This window comes from Phycodurus eques, chromosome 3 (assembly GCF_024500275.1).
Source record: "Phycodurus eques isolate BA_2022a chromosome 3, UOR_Pequ_1.1, whole genome shotgun sequence".
Classification (NCBI taxonomy): domain Eukaryota; kingdom Metazoa; phylum Chordata; class Actinopteri; order Syngnathiformes; family Syngnathidae; genus Phycodurus; species Phycodurus eques.
The window spans coordinates 28,693,976-28,717,502 of NC_084527.1; the positions used below are offsets into that span (position 1 = coordinate 28,693,976).

At 41.4% G+C, this 23,527-nt stretch overlaps 1 protein-coding gene across 3 annotated transcripts in view; it reads left to right on the forward strand.

Moving 5' to 3' along the window:
• Nucleotides 1–500: 500 nt before the first annotated feature.
• galnt9 (polypeptide N-acetylgalactosaminyltransferase 9) overlaps nt 501–23,527 on the forward strand; it is a 113,476-nt gene continuing 90,449 nt past the window's right edge. For 2 of the 3 annotated variants that reach the window (XM_061673009.1, XM_061673010.1), the window contains exons 1-2: nt 501–1,412; nt 15,726–15,906. In XM_061673009.1, the coding sequence (XP_061528993.1) occupies nt 1,172–1,412; nt 15,726–15,906 (422 nt within the window). In that variant the 5' untranslated portion in view covers nt 501–1,171. Of the gene's footprint in view, nt 1,413–15,725; nt 15,907–22,216; nt 22,451–23,527 lie in introns of those variants that run through there. The other variant, XM_061673011.1, reaches the window with a different exon arrangement.

The following is a 23,527-nucleotide window of genomic DNA, read 5'->3' on the forward strand; positions in this document are numbered from 1 at the left end:
GACTGGAGCTTTAGCCATGGTGATATGAACCATTATTGAAATGCCATTAAAAAGCAAATTCTGTTGTCTTTTTTAGACAGCAGGTACATGATTTTGTTTTTTTAATTATTATATTTACACATGAAAGGCCAAGAAAAGGAAAGACACAGCTCTCAGATTAATGGACTGTAGCTCTACAACCAACTCAACCACAACCACAGTAAAAAACAAAAAAATAATAAATAAAAAATGCTCAATGAATACCTCTCCGGCAGTGGCAATCTAAACTTCGCATTCATATTTCTGTAAAGCCAGAATTGAGATAGGATCTTAAATGAGGCGAGATACAAGTAATCTACACATGGCGGCCAAAGTGTCGACGAGCTGTTAACGGTTGCCGACTACTTGGTGCCGCTTATTCTGTGCTTTAAACCCAACGCAGCTCATGACTATTCATGCTCGAGCCTGCACGTGGACGTCAGGAGGCAGCGCATCGAGCTGTGAGGCTGCGTGGACGAGAGACAGCATGTCACGTCTCTCCCACCGACGGGAAACCTCGTTGCTCTTAGGGCGAATCGGCTGTCGGTTCAGCCTCCGCTAGGACCACAACAAAGGACCGCACGCAGAAAAGCGAGATGGGCCTATGTCTTTGATGTATTTCTTGATTTGTTAAATTTGGAAGCATGTATCGAGACAGCGGAGTTAAGATGCTCGGTTTGATCATTTCACGAACGGACAGGTCGAGCGATAGCGGGAGGATGTTATTGTTGTGCTTCTCCCGGAAGATGGACGAGACATATTGGGGCTGAGCGAGTGGCGGGCGAGGTTCCACATTACGGGGCGGGGAGAAGAAACGTCGGAACCGCCGTGGGCTGTTTGAGATGCTAAACGCGTCCCGTGGAATTCATATCTGTGCTGTGCAGCGCAAAGCCCTCAACAAGGAGAGTCACCAAGCTCTCGGAACCGAGCGCCGCACCTTGGAGTCCGCATGCTGCTTTCGCCATGTCCCATTTGAGCTGACCGTGGTGCTGAACGGAACACTCAGTTCCCCCCCCCGAGCAACACGCGTTGACCTTTTTTTTTTTTTTTTTTTTTTTTCCCCCAGGGTGGGAAGTCACCCTCCAGAATGACCCCAATAGCTGGCCGAAGACACGCATGAACAATTCGAGTCAGCCACACGCAAGTCACTTTCATGGCCGTGGCACGCAAAATCAAAACTTTGCTGACCGTCAACATTCTCGTGTTTGTGGGGATCATCCTGTTCTCGGTCTACTGCAGGATCCAGGACCGATCCGAGGAGTTCGTCCAGATCGGACGCGCTTCTGACCAGAGGCTGCGCGCCAGACATGGTAAAGTTACCAACTTGCTGGACAGGCAGTCTATTCTCCAGCGGCTAGAAAGGCTGGAGGATGTCGTCTACAATCAGCTAAACGGTAGGGATAAGACCTTTGCTTTAAATCATCCTGTCACTCTGAAAATCATGCATCATCTCATACAGCCTCATCACCTCGGCAAGGCTTTGAAAAATCAGTTGAAGTGTGAAACAATGTGCAATTACTTCGCGCAGCACAGAATGTTAGTAAGCTACCAAAGCAACGTTATGCATTCGAGTACGATATAAAGGAGTACACTTCACTGGGCAATTACTTGAACTCACCTACAATGGACACATCACCGATTTAGCGACTGTAAACGTCTCATAAATTTCCTGTGGGAATTCAGATCCTGTCAGTCGACAAAATTAGCACATTTATCATAATAAAACTGGTTTAAAAATCAGGTTTACTTTCACTTGTACGAGTGTCAGAAAAATAGCAACAAAATTAGGTAAATTCAAAATATTTTTGAATTATAGCATCCTCCAAATTGTTATATATATATATATATATATATATACACACACACACACACACACACACACACACACACACACATTGTCAAGTCATGGCATGATCTCACAGCAACCAGACTAACTGGCCAAATGACGCCAAATGATTATACAACCATTGTTTAAGCTATAATTTCTAGTCTGTTGGTCTCTCCTTTGTCATGCATACTCAAATGATCATTTCATTAATTTCACAGTCATTTGGGTCAATTTCTGTATTGTTGAAACTTGGAATACTGTGATGTTGATGTAGTTCATACTGGCCATCAGTAGAGAGCGCAAATATCTCAACAGTACTTTAATTATTGGCTCCACGCCTGAACCTGAAATACAAATATGGCAGCACAATCGTGCATGTTGCTGTCTGCACCAGAGTTATAGGTTCTGGGTTTGAATCTCGGCTTGGGCCGTACTGTGTGTGGTTGACATGCTCACCCCGTGCTTGTGTAGGTTTTCTCCAGGTCATCACAATTCCTCCCACATTTAAAAAAGCATGTTATTTTAATTGCTTGATTCAAAATACTGTGTGTGGATGGTTGTTGTTTCCCGTCACGCTGAACACAATAAGCGGTAGAAAAGTTATAAATGGATAGTAAAAAAAAAAAAAAAAAAAAAAATCTAAAATTGGCCGTGATGACATAAAGACTTGTCGACTGTTCTATTATTGTCAAAATGTAGTACACTCAGGACAAACAATTGCAGTTCTCCAGTCTTTTCGAGTGTAGCGTAACTGTATTTCACATTACCGAATGTCTGTATTCAACACGTGCTCTGGCCTTCATGTGGAATGTGCATGTTCTCCCCGTGCTTGTGAGGGCTTTCTCTTCCAACATTTCAAGAACATGCATGTTAGGTTCATTGAAGAATCAAGTCCATAGGTGTTAGTGTGAATGCTTGTTTGTCTATGTGATTGGCTGGCACATTCATTCATCATTATGAGGATGAGCAGTCGATAAAATAGATGGATGGACAGATGGATGGACAGACAGACAGACAATATCTGCCTGGAAACATTCACTTACTGCCACAATCCCTGCATGATTTTTCTTCAACTTTTTAAAAGCAAACATAATAAAATTCAGTATCCACAGGTCACCCCATTCCTAAATTGTGGATACTTCTCATATTTGGGGAAAAGCCACGGTGAGAGGAGGACTCGGAGTACCAGTGTTTATTATCATGTCCCGCAGCGTTATGAAGTAATCACCCATTCTCTCAGTTGTTTATTGCCTTGCAATGGCATCTCACGGTAGTTACACCAAGGTTCAATTAGATTTGAAGGACATAAACAAGTCTTGGAATTGGACTTTTGATGGTTTCCTGATGGTGGGCAACCAGACTCCCAACAAGACGCAACAGTCAACATTTGTCAGCAGCTCATTTTGCAGCACAAAGCATCAACATGAGGGTTATCAGCTGCCAAGCTTAGGTGTGAATGCCACCGCCTTTCGCTAATCACATGAAAAGGTTTTAAGCTTGTTAACAAGCTTATGAAGCAATGTTTTGACCTTAAGTAGTGCATTAAGCTCAACAGATATCTCCTCACTGGTACTTGTTCAGTCTCATTGTTACTGTATGCACATATGATTAACTATTAATGCCAGAAGGGGAAATACATTTGTTTGTTTCTGGTTGTTTTAAACATTTTGACATTCACACAGCCTTTTTCATGTAGTGTAATCTCTGTTTTAACTTCAAACCCATCCATCCATCCATTTTCTTCCGCTTATCCGAGGTCGAGTCATGGGGGCAGTAGCTTTAGCCGGGAAGCCCAGACCACCCTCTCCCAAGCCACTTCAACCAGCTCTTCCGGGGGGATCCCAGGCCAGCCGGGACACATAGTCTATCCGAGATTCGACTTTCAGACGGACCCTCCTCTCCAGCACCCCTGAATTGACCTTACCAGGGAGGCTGAGGAGAGTGATACCCCTGTACTTGGAACACACCCTCTGCTCCCCCTTCTTAAAAAGGGGGACCACTACCCCAGTCTGCCAATCCAGATGCACTGTCCCCGATGTACACGCGATGTTGCAGAGGTGTGTGAACCAGGACGGCCCCACAATATCCAGAGTCTTAAGGAACTCCGGGCAGATCTCATCCACCCACGGGGCCTTGCCACCGAGGAGCTTTTTAACCACCTCGGTGACCTCAGCCCCAAAGATAGGAGAGCCCACCTCAGAGATCCCAGACTCTGCTTCCTCATGGGAATGCGTATCAGTACAAATCAGCTGCCTCCGGAGTCTCACAGGCCAAAAAGGCCCGATAGGACTCATTCTTCAGCTTGACGGCATCACTCACTGCTGTTGTCCACCAACGGGTTCGGTGGTTGCCGCCACAACAGGCACCGACAACCTTACGGCCACAGCTCCTTCTGACAGGGGATTCTGGAAGATGTTCCAAGCAGACCCTCACAATACGTTTGGGCCTGCCAGGTAGGACTGGCATCTTCCCCCACCATCGGACCCAACACACCACCAGCTGGTGATCAGTTGACAGCTCTGCCCCTCTGTTCACCCGACTGTCCCAAGACATGTGGCCGCAAGTCCGATGACACGACCATAAAGTCGATCATCGAACTGCGGCCTAGGTGTCCTGGTGCCAAGTGCATATGGACACGCCTATACTTGAACATGGTGTTCGTTATGGACAATCCGTGAATGAGCACAGAAGTAATAACACCAATAACAGAACACCACCAGAGAGAGCCCAAGTTGGTGTGCGAGGTTGAGAAGTTCCGACTAGATATAGTCGGGCTCACCTCAACATACAATTTGTGCTCCGGTACCAGTCCTATTGAGAGAGGCTAGACTCTTTTCCACTCTGGAGTTGCCCAGGTTGAGAGGTGCCGAGAAGGTGTGGGCATACTTATTTCCCCCCAACTTGGTGCCTATACGTTGGGGTTCACCCCGTTGGATTAGAGGGTAGCATCGGTCCCCCGATGAGAGCCCGAGTGGTGTTCTGTTATGAACACGTGGACTTGGCAACAGGACACCCTCGGCCGAAGTTTCATGATCGACTTTGTGGTCGTGCCATCGGACTTTTGGCTGCATGGCTTGGACACTCGGGTGAAGAGATGGGAGGGGGCTGTCAATCGATCACCACCTAGTGGTGAGTTGGCACCGATGGTGGGGGAAGATGCCGATCCGACCTGGCATCTGTTGGGGACGTCTGGCAGAGTCTCCTGTCAGATGGAGCTTCAACTCCCACCTCCGACAGAACTTCACCCATGTCCCGGGACAGGTGGGGGACATTGAGTCCGAGTAGACCATGTTCCATACCTCCAATGTTGATGCGTCCGATCGGTTGTCGATGCCTGTCGTGGCGGCTATCCCCAAACTCGTTGGTGGACGCCAGCGGTAACGGATTCCGTCAATCTGAAAAAGGAGTCCTACTGGGCCTTTTTGGCCTGTGGGAGTCCGGAGGCAGTTGATTAGTACCTGCTGGCCAAGCGGAACGCAGCTTCGGTGGTCACTGAGGCAAAGACCCGGGCATGGGAGGAGTTCAGTGAGGCCATGGAGAACGACGACCCGGGGGGCTTCAACACAATTCTGGTCTACGTGTCTCAGTTGGCCTGGGAACGCCTCGGGATCCCCCCGGAAGTTACAGCGGAGAGGGTAGTCTGGGCTGCCCTGCTCAAGCTGCTGGCCCCGCGACCCGACCACCGATAAGTGGAGGAAAATAGATGGATGGATGGACAATGTCCCAACTTTATTGGATTTGGCATTTGTTGATATTTCTTTGTTTTAAAGTTGAGGGTATTTGATTATTTACTTTTATTTCAATCATGTCAGATGTTTGTCATGTGTTTGTATGCAAGTACAGTCCAAGTCAGTGTGTGCTTGTTCTCATCAACAGTATTTCTTATTTCCTGGTTTTACCTGCTTCTACCATTTAGTGGGTCAGTAATTACATGTTCTCAATGAATAATGCATGGCTTTTAATGATAAAATTCAGGTCTATATTTAAATATCCCAGTGGGCTTCAATGAAGTTCTATAATTAGGGCTTGATCTAAATTAGGATTGTTTGACCTTCGGGAAGTACTAAAATATTGTTGTTTAATAATGCATTTTCACTGAAAATGGTATTGTCCTATATTCCCAGAAGGTAATGAAATAGAATGACTTATGATTCAGCAATTAGTTCGGGATACAAGTAAAACATTGCACCGTTGAAATCGTGATTGATTTAGGTTTTAAGGAACATCTCACAATTTTGCTGGTTAGGTAAAGTTTTTAGCCTTTTCAAATAAATGCAGGATGTTTTTTCTACGAAAAACAATATTTTTTTCCAGAGTACAGAATAGTATTACATTCTCATTTCCATCCTATATCATTTTTGGTTAACCAATCTTCTTCTGCCTCATGACTGAGCCAAATGATTGTTTCTTGCATAAAATTTAGCTATTGCAATTCCATGATCGATTCTGCTTATAGATCTGATTCTTTATCAATTCTCATTGGGTGAGGAAATGAAATAATACAAGTCTTATGATGTCATTATCATTATAGGATATGATTATATGACCCTAGGGAAGATAAGCGGTATGGAAAATGAATGAATGTTTCTTTATGTTGGTAAACCTTTGACGAATGTAAAGGTTTGCAACTGCTGCAAGTACCCCCAGTATTTTTCACGTGACATCCTGTATAGCCATGACATAATGTTCGTTTGCATGTGTTGTGCGAGATGGACAAAATCTTATATCCTAAAGTAATTGTAATTTTATATCCCAATAACAATATATATCCCGGTACAGGGTTTTCCTTTAAATTACATGACATGAAGGAAACTGTTCTATCTTTTCTCTGTTCACACAAATACCACTGAAAATATCTAGTAGTACAAACAGTTTTCAAGGAATACAATAAAGTGCAAATATTTAAATAAATACTACAATAAAGTGGTTCCAGTAACATTCAAGTATGCCTACCATTAAAAAAATAAAAGCATAATAGTTGACTTTTAGGAACATAATTTACACAAATTTGCTTGCTTTTTCTAAAGTTGTTTTACTGTTTTACCCAACTGTGGTGTCTCAGTCTGAACATTAGGGGCACTAAGGAGTATGTAAATAGGAGCTGTAGATAAAAGACAAAAAAGAAGATATGAAGAAGCATTTTGTGGCATGTGGCTATATAAGAAGCTACAGTATATGGGTGCTATGTTAGCTCTGTGTTGAGCTGTAAATAAAGTGAATTAAATAAAGATTATGGAGATCTTCTCGAATAGCACGCCGACTGTACCCAAACAGGTGGCCCAGCCAGCAACGGCGAGCCCGACCCAACCAAACTGTGACAACCAGAGATACAGTATATATAGGTAGATATGACATGCTCATTTTGAGCTACGTGCCCACAGCGACGCTAAGCTAGGGAGGTCAAAGTTGGCAGCGTATTCCATGTGTGTGGAAGGAAAGATAACCCACCCCCCCAAAAAACAAGGATGCCGGCACATTGTGCTGCATATGGTTGCGTAAAATGCCATACAATTTTGACAAGGGAACTGAGAGTCCCTTCACGTAAAATATTTTTTTGTGGGTTTTTTTTTTAAAAATGTTGTGTATTACTAGCATATGATTTGGCATTGGCAAAACAGTAACCCTCATGATAATTGGTTGAGAAATTAGCAAATAAAATCTTAATTTCAATGGACGCCACGTAGGCACGTCGGTTAGCCTGGATGCTACAGTACGCTGGCCTGTCTCGTGTTCATATCTATGGTGACAACTCTTATTAGCAGTGGACCACTTGGCTCATGCTCAAAGCTAGCTTGGTGAACTAATCCACACTTCAAGCGCACTTTATGGCCCCAGCTGCGCTGCCTAGCCTTGGGCAGCCTGTCGCTTCACCGGCCCGGCTGTTTGTGGACCAGCCTGTGTCGTTGCTTAATCCGTGGTGACCCCATTCCTTCAGTCGTGGCGAGGTAGTCTAACATTTAAAATAACAATATAAATGGTGGAGGGTTATATTGCACGGTGGAAGTTATATTTCGTACTACGATGTATATTGTTACATCGCACATATAACAAATTTATCACGCAAGAGGAATCATCCGGAAATTAAAACGAATGATCGTAGGAATCAACTTTTTTGATTCCCATCCCGAATAACATGATATGTATTCACAACCAAGTGATAAATACACACATACACGCATACACACATCTGCAAATATTCGCTTTGTGTGATTAGAATATTAAGTACTAACCAATTAAAAATAAAATAAACTAGCCAAAGGTAGCTAGATTCAGGTGGGTAAAAACAGAATAGGCTGGAATAAAAATATCAAATGAATTAAAACACCGCCAAGTTGATATTTCTTTTATTCCAAAGGACTTGGCACTGCTGAGTTTATATTACACACAGACACACACACAAAAAAAAACAATCAATTTATTTCACATTTGCATGTTAATTACTTCCACAGAATTGTAATTGGTTTGTTCAACACCATAAAATGTTAGCAAATGCTCCATTTTCTGTACCTCTTATTCTCACTAGGGGAGCCAGTGAGCTGGAGCCGACCCTAGCAGACTGGGTGAGAGACGGGGCACACCCTAAACTGGTCGCCAGCCAATCAAAGCGCACATATTAGGTTCTATATTTTTTTGTGATCACAGGTGTCCCAGATCCTTAACTCTTACAAAATAAAAAATACCTTTGTAGCATTAAATGATAGACATATTTTATTTTTCACTAAAAAGTTATTTTCCAGACTATTATACAGCTTATAAATACAGTGCACAGAATTATTAGGCAAGTATTTTGATCATTTTCAGGCTTATTTCCAAACTTCCAGCTGTATAACAGTGAATGCTTAAGGTATTTTAACATTGCAGGTGCTGTGTATTTGTGTAATGAGTGTGGGTGTGGCCTAAGGAGCTCTACACCGTATTAAAAGGATAGAGTAATTATTAGGCAGCTTCTTTTCTTTCGGCAAAATGGGCCAAAAAAGAGATTAAATTGACTCAGAAAAGGAAAACATTATCAAAAGTCTCTCAGAGGGATACAACACTCTTGAAATAGCTAAGCTATTGGGGTGTGATCACAGAATCGTCAAACGTTTTATTGCTAATACTCAACAGGGTCGCATGAAATGTGTTGAGAGAAAAAGACGCAAATTAACTGCCAAGGATTTGAGAAGAATCTAGCATGAAGCTACCGGGAACCCATTATTCAAGTTCACATTCTGTCATATTTCAGAACTGCAACCTACCTTGAATACCTCAAAGTACAAGATCTTTAGTGTTCGGAGACATGCCCAAAGTAAGAAAAGCTGAAAAAAGACCACCACTGAACAAGACACATAAACTGAAGCATCTCGACTGGGCCAAGAAATATCTGAAGGGAGATTTCTCAAAGGTTTTATGGATGGATGAAATGAGAGTGACCAGATGGATGAGCCGGTGGCTGAATCAGTAATGGGCACAGAGCTCCACTTGGACTCAGACAACAGTTAAGTGGAGGTGGGATACTGCTGGTATTATTAAAGATGAGCGGGTTGGACCTTTTCAGGTTGAAGATAGGTTCAAAATGAACACCCAAACATTCTGTCAGTTTTTAGAAAACACTTTCTTCAGGCAATGGTACAGGAAGAAGTCTGCATCTATAAAAAAAAAAAAAAAACAACGATTCTTAGCCAGGACAATGCTCCATCACATGCATCCAAGTACTCTTCTGCCTGGCTGGTCAGTAAAGGCTTGAAAGACAAAAAACTGCTGACATGGCGCCCTCCCTCCCCTGACCTGAACCCAATTGAGAACTTGTGGGCAGTTCTTAAACTGGAGATATACAGTGAAGGAAAACAGTACACCTTTCGGAACAATGTCTGGGACGCTGTGGTTTCTGCTCCACAAAAGGTTGATCGGCTACAAATCAAGAAACTGACAGAATCCATGGATGGAAGGCTTATCACCATTATTGAAAAGAAGGGTGGCAATATTGGTCACTTTTTTATATACAGTATCGATTTTTTTAATTTATTATTGTTTCTATCAATTTCTATTGGGAAGTTTTGAGTTCTTTATTTATAATTATCACTTAAACACATGAAAACAAAAAAGTGAGATGGAAAATGTGTTAGTTGCATAATAATTGTGCACACCAATAATTGCCGAATAATTGTCCACATTGATATTGATTTACTTTCTAAAACATTCTTGTTTGAGGTTTATTAACATTTTGGATTAACCTAAAGCACTGTGGTTGGTGATTAATAACAATAAAATGATACTTGCCTAATCATTCTGCACACGGGATAATTTTCTTCATAAACTGTCACTCTGTGATGTGTCGAACGACAATGTTTTTGTTCTTGGATAACCCATTCAGTAATTTAATAGGCAGACTTTTACCAGTAAATCGTGCTCTTCAAACATCCACTAATCAGCAGGTGTGACAAAATAGTGCCACCCTGAATAGTGTGTAAGATACAGATACTGTCACTGTCACTGCTACCAAATTCAAGTTTTAAAGGATGATTTTTGTTTTATCATAAGATTGAGTGATAATATCCGATTTTTACCAGAATTCTGTGAATTTCATTCAAAAATGTCACCCCATGACAGTCACTCTGTGGCATGTTATTTTTATTTTAATGGTTCTAAAAATGTCTGGTAGAAGAAATCAGCTCTTCCGGCAATTGTTATGTAATGCAGAGGGTCCAAACAACTTTGTAAAAATCAAACATTGCAATTTTAATGCACTTAAAAAAATATGTTTTTTCTTTAGAAACCCTCATATAGACAAACAGCCATTCACACCGGCGGACAATTTAGAGTCAGCAATTAACCTAAGAAACATGTTTTTGGAATGTGGGAGGAAGCCGGAAGTTGGAGAAAACCCATGACATATAAAATGTTAGGTAAAGTCTTCTTTTTTGGAGTGCAAATTGAACTACTAACTCAACTACAAGACTCGAAGGCTTTTGGAAACAGCCAATGGATGTGCCTGCGGTCTTTTTCTACCTCAAAGTAGCACTGGACGTGTAATTTATTGAGCCCACAGTTACACCGAGGTTCTTTTCATCAGCCATGCATGCAACTCTATGGCCTTCTTTCCATCTGAAGGTGCTGATAGGATGGGCACAGCTGGAGAACCCGATACGCTTCTTATCTATAATGCCCAATTATAGTAAAGAAACCCATGCTGTTACTATTCCAAGAAGGCCATTGCATAATGAGAAATGTCACACTTCCTTCTCCTCCACACTGACGTACACTCGATGCTCTGACTGTATCTTAATGATCGAAATAACTACGTGCATCGACACATTATGTATACCTCACGACTGCAGGGCATCACATTATAGCACAGAGAAGGCTGTAGGATGCAAGATGGAATCACATATATTCCAACAAATATATGGAGATCAGGCTCTGCTTGACAAACCAGTGGCACAAGCAGATAAGAATCAATTCTCCCCAGCCTTGAGGAATGGGGATAATGAATTCACTGGCTCACCTGAAAATAATAGAATATGTTCAGAAGGAGCGAGTGTCGCCCTTATTGGCAATGTTTGCACAAAGTCGTGCAAAACCTTTAATCATGACGCCATGTGCAGAAATGACACAGACCTGTTTGACAAAGTGGATGAATGGTACTACATGTTCAGCCACACATATATGAGATGTGTAACATTTTTGCCGGACACATGGGGGAACTTTGGGTAAAAAAGGGGCACTTATGATAAAAAGTGTGTGTGTGTGTGTGTGTGTGTCTGGGGTGGGGGAGCAAGAGCCTCCCAGGGCCCCCCGATTCCGCCGCCTCTGACTGGAGGCATTGTTATCTTTATCTAATTTCAAGTTCAGGTAATACATGTTTCAAGTAATAAATTTTTAAGTGAAGCAGACGCCATGGGGATAAAGCTCTTGGATCTTTACAGGGCTGTTTTGCTGCTTGACCCCATGTCCAATCTTTTTTAAGAAGCAAGGATTAGAGATACATTTTTGGAACACAAAAACAAAAACAAAACAAAAAAAAACATCCATCCAACCATTCGTTTTCTGAGCCGCTTATCCTTACTAGGGTCACGGGAGTACTGGAGCCCATCCCAGCTATCATCGGGCAGGAGGCGGGGTACACCCTGAACTGGTTGCCAGCCAATCGCAGGGCACATACAAACAAACAACCATTCGCACTCACATTCACACCTACGGGCAATTTAGAGTCTTCAACTAACCTACCATGCATTTTTTTGGGATGTGGGAGGAAACCGGAGTGCCCGGAGAAAACCCACGCAGCCACGGGGAGAACATGCAAACTCCACACGGGCGGGGCTTGAACCCCAGTCCACAGAACTGTGAGGCAGACGCTCTAATGAGTCGTCCACCGTACCGCCCAAAAAACCCCCACAAAACCCCCAAAAAAACTCCTTGGTATGTCCCGCAAACAATTCATTTGCCGTAATGTTGTTTCTAGATGCACAGTCTTGATCGTTTCATTGGATTTCTAGAACACTGTTCAGTGCTGTGAAAAAGTATTGGCCCCCTTCTCAGATTTTTACATTTTTGAACAAATGTAAATATCAGACAAATATCCATCCATTCTCAATACCACTTATCTTGTTCAGGGTCGTGGGGTCCTGGAGCCTCTGCCAGTTGACTTCTGGCGAAAGGCGGACTACACCCTGAACATGGTCGCCAGTCAGTCGCTGGGCATCAGATAAACAAGAAAAAAAAACAACTTAAAATGCTATTTTTAAATGGTTATTCCATTTTTAAGGGAAAAATACTATTCAAAGCTACCTGGCCCTGTGTGAAAAGGTAACGGCCCTGTAAAAATAATTACTGGTTGGGCCATCCTCAGCAGCAACAACTGAAATTAAGCGTTTTCTATAACTGGCAACTGTCCATAATTGTCTTTCACATTTCTGTAGAGATGGTTTGGCCCACTCTTCCTTGCAGAATTGTTTGAATTCAGCAAAAATGGAGGGTTTTCGACCTTAAACGACCTATTTAAGGTCATGCCACTGCATTTCAATCGGATTCAAGTCGGGACTAAACTACTCCAAAACCTTCCTTTTGTTTTCTTAAGCCATTCAGAAGTTGACTTGCTGGTGTGTTTTGGATCGTTATCATGCTGCAGAACCCAAGTGTGCTTCACCTTAATATTTTTTTGCAAAAGTAAGACAAGCTTTTATGTTCTTTTTGGTCAGCAGTGGTTTTCGGCTTGGAACTCTGCCATGGATGCCATTTCTGCCCAGTCTCTTCCTTATTGTTGTGTCAGGAACACGGACCTTAACTGAGGCAAGGGAGGTCTGTAGTTCTTTAGAAGTTGTCCTGAGTTCCTTTGTGGCCTCCTCTATGAGTCATTGCTGTTCTCTTGGGGTAATCTTTCCAGGCTGGCTACTCCTGGGAAGGTTCACCATTGTTAAAAAATGTATCCCCTTGAAGTTAATGGCTCTCCCTATCGTTCGCTGGAATCCTTTAGAAATGGCTTTGTAACCCTTACCAGAGTGATAGATGTCAATTAATTTTTTTCTTGACTGTTCTTGAATTTGTTTGAATCGTGTCATTTTGTTGCAGCTTTTTTAGATCTTTTGTCCGACTTGATTTTGTCATACAGGTTCTGTTTGTCATTTCTTGATTGAACAGGTCTGGAGGTAATGGCTTGGGTGTGATCAGTGAAAATTACCCAAAAGTTGTGATTCACCACAATTATTTCATGATTTAACAAGGGGGGTAATTACTTTTCACACAGGGCGAGCGATAAAGTGGTAAAAAATATAAGAATTTGAGAAGGGGACCAATACTTTTTCACAGCACTGTACGTGACTTTCGAACCTTTTATTGTGGCCCCCATCCCACAATGGAATTTCTTACAGTCATGTAGCTGAAGAAGATGGCAGGCGTTAGCCAAATAACAGAACAAACCAAATCTAAAGCTGTCATGCAATGTTCCACTTCCAAGTCTCGTACAGAGATAGCGAGGCCCTCCCCTCTCATGTCGCCGGCTCTGGAGGGTATCTGTGTTGTATTGTGACACGGCTGTGATGCCAGATGGCTGCACTGTGACACGTGAGCCCCACCCATAATTGTCAACATGCCACCACTATGACTGGAGCAGGGCATGTTGAATCCCTCTCATGGGAGAAGCCTGATTTCCAGTCAACTCAATTACAGATCTTCAGTGGCACCCGTTATTTCAAAGCCATCTGAATATGGCGATTGCACCGCAGTAGGTGGTACATTAGTATGCATTATTTATTGTGTGCATGTCCATCTGTTTTTATTTTTTAATTTTTTAAAGAGCTAGTGATGTATTGTGGAACACTGAAACCTCAAGGCGCAGAAGCTATGTCTTCCATCATCAAAAATATTAGGAATATTTTCCTAATCTCCGTATGATGCATTACAGATCTCTGTATGATGCACTGATCTGTATGATGCATTACAGTTTTATACCAGTTCAAACTACTAAGCAAAATAATAAACATATTGTTGAAGTAATACCACTCTGACAGTGTCAGTAAACACTGAACATTATTTTTTTTGTTAAGGTAGCTTTTGCAGAGCAGATTTTGCAAGGGGTCACTGTTGTGGTTGATAAGTGTATTTGCGCATACAGTTTTACTTGTGGATGACTGGCTTGTTGGACCGCTGGATGAAATCTCCCTCTCGCCTTTGAAAAATGTCACAGCACCAAAGTGACGTCTGTTCAAAGTCATTGTCATGATGAGACACCTTAATTTGTGTAGAGGCGTATTTTAAATCTGACATATAAAATCCCATAATTAATTCAGTCAGACTGAGGAAGCATAATGTGTTGGGGGGGGGGGGGGGGGGGGGGGGCGGTAGCTGACCAAGGACACAGGATCTTCGAGAAAAAAAAATACCTGGGGATTTATCTTGAGGTCAAAGAACCTAACCTGGGGATTTATCTTGAGGTCAAAGAACCTGCATGGATCAAGTACAAATTTACAGACTTTCTCATTCACTGTCCTGCTGGTGCTGCACACTGCCTCTACAATGTATTTATGATTACAGATCCAAAGACATAATGTAACATCTGGTGTTGGATTAAAAGTTGCTCTAAAAATGTTACTTTTTAATCACTATATGAGAGTTAAAGCTTAAAAGCATTTTTGTGGAGGGGTTATATCCCTTCAAGTTCATTTCTTTATAATACAAATTATTTCATTTTTGACTAAATGCATGATGCATAGATATCACAAGTAGAAGCATAACCATCCATCAAAATGACAACATTTTGCAGGTTTCCACTTGTGTATTTATATATGGACCACACAGTTGATGGTGCATTTCAGCAAGAAACTTATAGCTACTGACTATTTATAATCATCAATATGAAATTATTGTTATTTTGTTAAAGGGAAGCTCTCTGCACCATTCACTATAAACAGTACTATACTATGTATACTTGGTAATTAGATCACGGATCATTATACGTGTTGTGTGACATCCCAATACAATGCATTAAGTATTTTGTGTCATCTTCATTGTGTATTGTAAATATCCCAAGTAAGAAGTGATAATCACAACCATAATCCAGCTGTCACCATTTTAGGTGCTGAGCATCAGTCAGTCATCATTCATGCATCAGTTTTTCTTTCCACAATTCGGATTGGCTTTTATACTACTGTCTCTCTCAGCTTCTCTTCTGCTCAGTCATGGCCTTGTCCAAGTGAGTGTTTTGCGGCTCTGTCATTGACAGACAGTGTAATGATGCCCTCCGGATGTGGCCTTGGTGTATCGAAGCTGCTACTGCGGTCTCTGCATGCTGCCATCAAATGTCAATCCGCTACCTTTCTACATGCACCCACTGGTCAACTACTGTAAATCCGCCCGCTGTGTTTGCATCTGCCTCTGATCCTGTGTCATTTTTTTTCTGGGCCAGGTTTAGCAAAGCCCATTGGGTTGGTGGAGGGTCCCGGAGGACTCGGTCAGGGGGGAGCTGCCGCCTCACTTGGAGAGGACAGCCGCGACGCCGAGGGGAAGTATGAAGAGTACGGCTACAATGCTCAGCTCAGTGACAGGATCAGCCTAGACAGGAATATCCCAGACTACAGGCCTAAAAAGTAAGTGTCTCTTACCATTTTCTGGAACGTACACTGTGCCTCCATCTACAGCTTAACAACTGCTGATCCGATAGGTGTTTAATTGGAGACCAGCATGATTCCAGCACCAGTTAATGGTCTTCATTATTGTGAAAGCACAGAAAGAAGACTCTACAAAGCACAGTTCTCTCCTTCTATTCTTTTTGGTGCCATCATTATTGAGTTTTGCAACTCTCCTGCAGTCAAATGTAAATTTTGAAAGTAAAATTGTGCTGTACATTGTTTTACTACAATAAGTATATCCATTTCATTTATCTTCTTGCCAAAAACAAGATGTCCCCTCATGCTGCAGGAGGGTTGCAGATGGAATGTTGCATGAATAAAACACAAAAATTCTAATTGACCCTTGTAAATGTAAAAGGATTCCTTTGGGACATTCTTGCACAGCAGGTGGTTTATGGCGATAATTACACGCAGGCTGCCCTCAGCTTCTCATTGGGATTGAATGTGTTACCAACCTGCCTGAATTGCAAATTGTGCTGGAACTCGTTTGTTTACTACAGAAATAATTTCACTCTACACTGGTCAGCGTTTTGTTGTTTTAAGGCCACATTTGTGTCAAGTATGGCTAATGATAGTTAGGAAACAATCATAAGTAGGTATTAGTTTGTCTTTTAAGAAGACAAATCAGCAAGTCATGAACATAAACTGTGATGCTGCCGATTAAGGCAAATGGACACATGGGCCGAATAGAACTATATACACAGCACATTTCTTTCCACGGCCACAATGCTGTTTACCTCTAGTTTGTGATTTGTAGTAACCCGATCACACAGAACAAAAGAAAATTACTTCAAACAAACATAAGCCCATCGTAAATGAAACAAGAAAACCATGGTATACCTCTGATAAGAGACCGAGTGGTTTCTTGGCAACAGATCATTTTTAAATGAATGATTTATACTGCTTGAGATGCTTTAGTTCAGGGCTTGATGCATATTCCTGACTGAATGGCATTATTAACACATAGTGTCATAGAACAGGATGTGAGACTGATAGGGAATTTGACAGCCGAGAGAGACTTCTGTGGTCTGTAGTGGAGGTAACAATGCTTCATTCACACTGCTTTATTCTAAGTGAAAAATTGTCAAGACTGGAGGCGAGAGAAGGGCAAGTAAAAAGAAGCTTGTTAATTAATAAAGTCAGCAGAGAGTACTCCTGGACTAAAAGGGGTTTTAGGAAATTCTTTTTTTAATTGACTTTACCAAAAAAAAAAAAAAAAAAAAAAATGGTTTTCCGACACTAGGGAAGAGAGGGGTTGGTATTTGTTGAAGTGTATTTTTTTATTGTTCCATTCCAGAAACAAGCACACTCAAAAGCAGGTAAAAAAAAAACCTCATAATTTTATATGCTCCCATGCTGTAATATACTAAGTGTAAGGTAATAAGTACTTACACGCCACATTCTCCAAGTATCAAAACAAACACTGCTTAGTGGATATGGTTCATTATTTCTTTCACAACCAATCTTTGCAGATGGTTTTCTTTTGTCTATGTGGTTGTTAGTTGTATTCTTTAAAAGTATTTATCAGTCAGTCTCGCCACATGTGTTTAACTTGATTCTCTCTCATTCCTAAAGCATGCATATTATGATCATTGAAGACTCTAAATTGTCCACAGGTGTGAATATGAAAACGAAAGGTTGACGTCCAGTCCAAGACTGCATGCCGCCTCACGGCCAGAGTCAGCTAGTGTAGGTTTCCGCTCACCCATGACCCTAGTAAGGAGAAGCAGCAGACAAAATGAATGGATGGATTGTTCTGATGAGTGATTGTGCCTCATGCGCGACAGGCGAGCACATAGCTTCTTCTGCTAAATACGGAGTCGGTCGAGCCATGACTGAATGAACTTTGCGGCCTGAGCAAAAGCAATCAGAGTAATAATTACACCCTTTTCACAAAGCATGTAATCCCCAAATCACTGCCCACTTGCCTGTATTTCTCTTTTGACCTTCAAGATACAAACAGGGACTTAAATGGGCTTTATTTGCTTTCCTTGGGGCGTGGCCTTGGTCTGATAATGTCTTTTCCAGCCATGGTAGGAAAAGACAATAAATGCTGACAAGATACTAATGTTCATACAACAGAAATAACAGCAGTCACAAATAGAAAAATACATTTTCTTTTACTTGATAATTGATTTGCTTTTCACTTGAAAGTTCTTGCCTTCCATTGCGTTCCATATTCTGTTACACATTTACACAGCTCTAAATTCATTTGCTATATATTTTGTGAAAACATTTCATTTAAATATATCTTTTGGCATGAAATTGTCTTTGTGTGGGAGGCTGATAACCAGTCAAGGGGATGGCTCATACTAAGGAAAAGGCTAATACTGTAAAAGGATCTGATATGGATTGAAGTGTATGTATCTCCTGTCACAAAACTTTTACTGATTCCAGCGATAGTGAATTTCTCGAGTGGATTTTAGAGAGGGTGAACGTATTTATGGTTTGGAAGGCTACCATGATGGTGCTGCATTGGTTTAGTCTAATGTTGAAATCCACAGCATGTACAAACTAACTGTGGGGAAAAAGCCAAAGCCAACAGCCGGGACTGCAAGATGGCACAGGTGGAGACGGGGGAGGTATCTTGAAAATACATATTCATCTGGCGTTCTGTTTCTGTCAAAGCTTGATCTTGGTCAAATTATCAGTGCTGTACATTGGGCTCAGGCCCTTTTAAAGCAGATGAGTCACTCATTTACAAGACTTACTGACCAGTGCAGACAGGTATGAATGAAAAGGTTGACCAATGACCTACATTGGCTTCAATAAGTAGGTGAAGGGAGCAACACTGGGATTTTATGGTCTCACAATTGAAATCTAACCTCACCTCCTCATGTCATCCAGAAGAGATGAATCTGTGGCTAATGTGAGAGTTCCATTCATTCTTTAACCAATAACTCCCTGCAAGTCATGTAACAGAAATATATGTACAGTATATATTTTTGTCTTGCACTTTTGCAAGCCAAAAAATGCCACTTTGTGCCTTTGTGCCTGGCTCTGTAAAGTCAAATTGTGATGCAAAATGTTCCCAATACAAACTCACTGCCAGATCTGTCATTGTATTTTTACACTTGGCAGAGCTGATTGAGGGTGGCCATAGAGAAAGCTGTGAGAGGGAACAAATGGAGTTGCTGTTGGAGAGCATACGTGCATAAACAATGACTGAAATAATACACTGGGGGTGTATCAATCATGTTTATACTTAAGAAGTGAGGTTGAAGGCATAGCTTAAAGTAGAGACAAATGCTGCATCCAAAACATTCTCTTGCTGGCTAGATGTGGACTGATTATTATAGGCTCAAAAGAGCGCTCGGAAGAACTAGGATTAAGAACTATTGACTTAAAGATGGCTGCAAGAGCACAGTACAGAAAGCTCAATGAGGTAAAAAACTAAAGACTACAAATCACTGGCACATGCCAACATCTGCTGACAAGACAAATCTACCATACAAAAAACATTAAAAAAAAGGGCTTTATGGGAGAACACCATGGAGGAAGCCACTGCTGTCTAAGAAAACATTGGTGCATATTTGAAGTTTACTAAAAAGCAATTGGATGTTCCACAGCACAACTGGCAAGTTATTCTGTGAACAGAAGAGACAAACGTTGAATTGAATTGAACACGACACCCAGTGTGGAGGGAAAATGGCACAGCACAATGTGCAACAGAATCTTGTTGAACTATAACAGTTTTGTAAAGAGAAATTCCAAAATTTATTGTGTATAATGCGCACCAATGTATAATACACACCCCCAAAGTTGACCTCAAAATTCTGGAAAGCCCTTCTACCTACAGTGGGTACGGAAATTGTTCAAACCCCCTTCGATTTTTCACTCTTTGTTATATTGCAGCCATTTGCTAAAATCATTTAAGTTCTTTTTGTTTCCTCATTAATGTACACACAGCACCTCATATTGACAGAAAAAAACAGAATTGTTGAAATTTCTGCAGATTTATTAAAAAAGAATATGTGAAATATCACAGAGCCATAAGTATTCAGACCCTTTGGTGTGATACTCATATATTTAACTTGGGTGCTGTCCATTTCTTCTGATCATCCTTGAGATGGTTGTACACCTTCATTGGAGTCCAGCTGTGTTGGATTATACTGATTGGACTTGATTAAGAAAACCACACACTTGTCTATATAAGACCTTACAGCTCACAGTGCATGTCAGAGCAAATGAGAATCATAAGGTCAAAGGAACTGCCTGAAGAGCTCAGAGACAGAATTGTGTGTGGCAAGGCGTAGATTTGGCCAAGGTTACAAAAAAAATTCTGATGCACTTAAGGTTCCTAAGAGCACAGTGGCCTCCATAATCCTTAAATGGAAGACAAGAACCCTTCCTAGAGTTGGCCGTCCGGCCAAACTGATCAATCGGGGAAGAAGAGCCTTGGTGAGAGAGGTAAAGAAGAACCCAAAGATCACTGTGGCTGAGCTCCAGAGATGCAGTAAGGAGATGGTAGAAAGTTCTAGAAAGTCACCCATCACTACAGCCCTCCACCAGTCAGGGTTTTATGGCAGAATGACCCGACGGAAGCCTCTCCTCATTCCAAGACACATGAAAGCCCGCATGGAGTTTGCTAAAAAACACTTGAAGGACTCCAAGATGGTGAGTAATAAGATTCTCTGGTCTGATAAGACCAAGATAGAGCTTTTTGGCCTTAATTCTAAGCGGTATGTGTGGAGAAAACCAGGCACTCTCCAAAACAGTCCCAACAGTGAAGCATGGTGGTGGAAGCATCATGCTGTGGGGGTGTTTTTCAGCTGCAGGGACAGGACGACCGGTTGCAATCGAAGGAAAGATGAATGCGGCCAAGTACAGTGATATCCTGGACGAAAACCTTCTCCGGAGTGCTCAGGACCTTGGCCGAAGGTTCATCTTCCAACAAGACAATGACCCTAAGCACACAGCTAAAATAACAAAGGAGTGGCTTCAGAACAACTCCATGACTGTTCTTGAATGACCCAGCCAGATTCTGACTTAAACCCAATTGAGCATCTCTGGAGAGACCTGAAAATGGCTGTCCACCAACGTTCACCATTCAACCTGACAGAACTGGAGAGGATCCGCAAGGAGGAATGGCAGAGGATCCCCAAATCCAGGTGTGAAAAAATGGTTGCATCATTCCCAAAAAGACTCATGGCTGTATTAGCTCAAAAGGGTGCTTCTACTAAATACTGAGCAAAGGGTCTGAATACTTATGGCTGTGTGATATTTCAGATTTTCTTTTTTAATAAATCTGCAAAAATTTCAAAAAAAAATTCTGTCAATATGGGGTGCTGTGTGTACATTAATGAGGAAAAAATGAACTTAAATGATTTGAGCAAATGGCTGCAATATAACAAAGAGTGAAAAATTTAAGGGGGTCTGAATACTTTCTGTGCCCACTGTGTGTATAATGCATTTTTACAATGCATGATTTTGCTTCTACCCATATGATCAAAATTAAGTATTATCTGTATTTTGTTCGTTTAAAAAAAAAAAATTATTCTGCACTGCACTAGTTAAGCACTTTATTTTAACACGTAATACTCTTTTTATTTACTTGCTCATATTTTGAAATTCACATCCCTACTTTTATTTAGTAAATGAGAAAACACACAGTTGTGCTCATATGTTTGATTACCCAGGCAGAATTTGTAAGATGTGTACAATTCTTTAAAGAAAACATGAAGAACCAGGCGAAACACATTAAATTTTATTTTAATGGGATTTAAATTATACTGTCAAGCATTTTAGAAAAGCATTATCATTAAACAAAATATAACCAGAAAGAAATTAATGATGGTTGTTGCTCAGTCATCAGTCGTATTTAAAAACACAATATTTCACAAATCCTGCCTGGGTATGTAAACTTATGAGCACAACTGTACATTTATGCAGTCATATGTACACCTGTCGGCACGGTGGCCGACTGGTGAGAGCGTCTGCCTCACAGTTCTGAGGTCTGCGGTTCAATCCGCGGCCCTGCCTGTGTGGAGTTTGCATGTTTTCCCCGTGCCTGCGTGGGTTGTCTCCAAGCACTCTGGTTTGCTCCCACATCCCAAAGACATGCATGGTACGTTAATTGACAACTCTAAATTGCCTGTAGGTGTGAATGTGAGTGTGAATGGTTGTTTGTTTATATGTGCCCTTTGATTGGCTGGCAACCAGTTCAGGGTGTACCCCGCCTCCTGCCCGATGATAGCTGGGATAGGCTCCAGCATTCCTGTGACCCTTGTGAGGATAACATTCAATGCTACATGGGCAGATTCTTTTGCTTTCACTGCTAATGAACAGTTGACTGCACACTCCAGTACACGCGATGGAACACAGAAGGTTTGCATTGTTGGTTCAGTGCCGGTGGATAATATTTGGATAAATTTGGATTTTTGTCTTCCTAAATACGAGGAGGACAGTTGACTGCATAATCCAGTACTCCACGCAATAAAATGATCAAACACAGAAGCAGATGGCATCTGCAGCATTGCATTTTCCGTTTGGTGCGGGTTGGGTAAGTTTGGATTTTTATTTCTTAAATACGAGGACTCAAATAAACACTGAGTATTTTACTTGAAATTAAGCATCAACCAAGTGTAAAATGCTTTTTGTTACATGCAGAAATAAAATTGTATTCTCTGCAGCAGTTCGTTGATTTCATAAATGCAACATAGTTTTTTGTACATAGCATATAGGTTATATATATATATATATATATATATATGTATATATATATATATATATATATATATATATATATATATATATATATATATATATATATATATATATATATATATATATATATATGAATATGATGTCAAAATGGGTTGTGGCTCCGAGTGCTTTCTTTTCATTGGGAGGCACTCCCAAATGGCTCTTTGAGTAGAAAAGGTTACCGACCCCTGCCCTATACCTATGTATAATGCGCACTTTTGACTTTTGACAATTTTTTGGGGGAAAAAAATGTGCATTATACACGAGGAATTACGGTAGTCTAAAATTCCTCTGGATCATTGTGCGTGTTCGATCTACAACTAAGGAAACGTTTGGTTGAGGTTATTGCTGCCAAAGGAGGGTCAACCAGGGGTCAAATCCAAGGGTTCACTCACTCTTTCCTCCCACCGTACATCTAGCAAACATCTTAGCCGATTTTTAAAATGAAAGAGACCCCATACGTGAAAATTATCACCATATTTATTCTTCCTGCACTTATTATAGTCTGTGGCGTACTTGAAATGATTAAAACAGCACACCACAGTAGTAACAATGTCGGTATTGATGATTTGGTACTGACCTGAGACGAAGCATCCAGACTGACAGGAAATACAAAGAACAAACCATTGCAGCAGTGGAAGAAAAAATATAAAAAAAAATAAAAAAAACTGAGCTAACTGTTCTGAATTGGCTATCTTTACGTTTAAAGTCTGCGATTGGCTGGCGACCAGTTCAGAGTGTACCCCACCTCTCGCCCGAAGATAGCTAGGACAGGCTCCAGCACGGCCGCGACCCTTGTGAGGTTAAGCGGTCCAGAAAATGGATTGCTGGATGAACGTTTAATGTCTCAATTGCAGAGTCCAGGGCTGGGTCA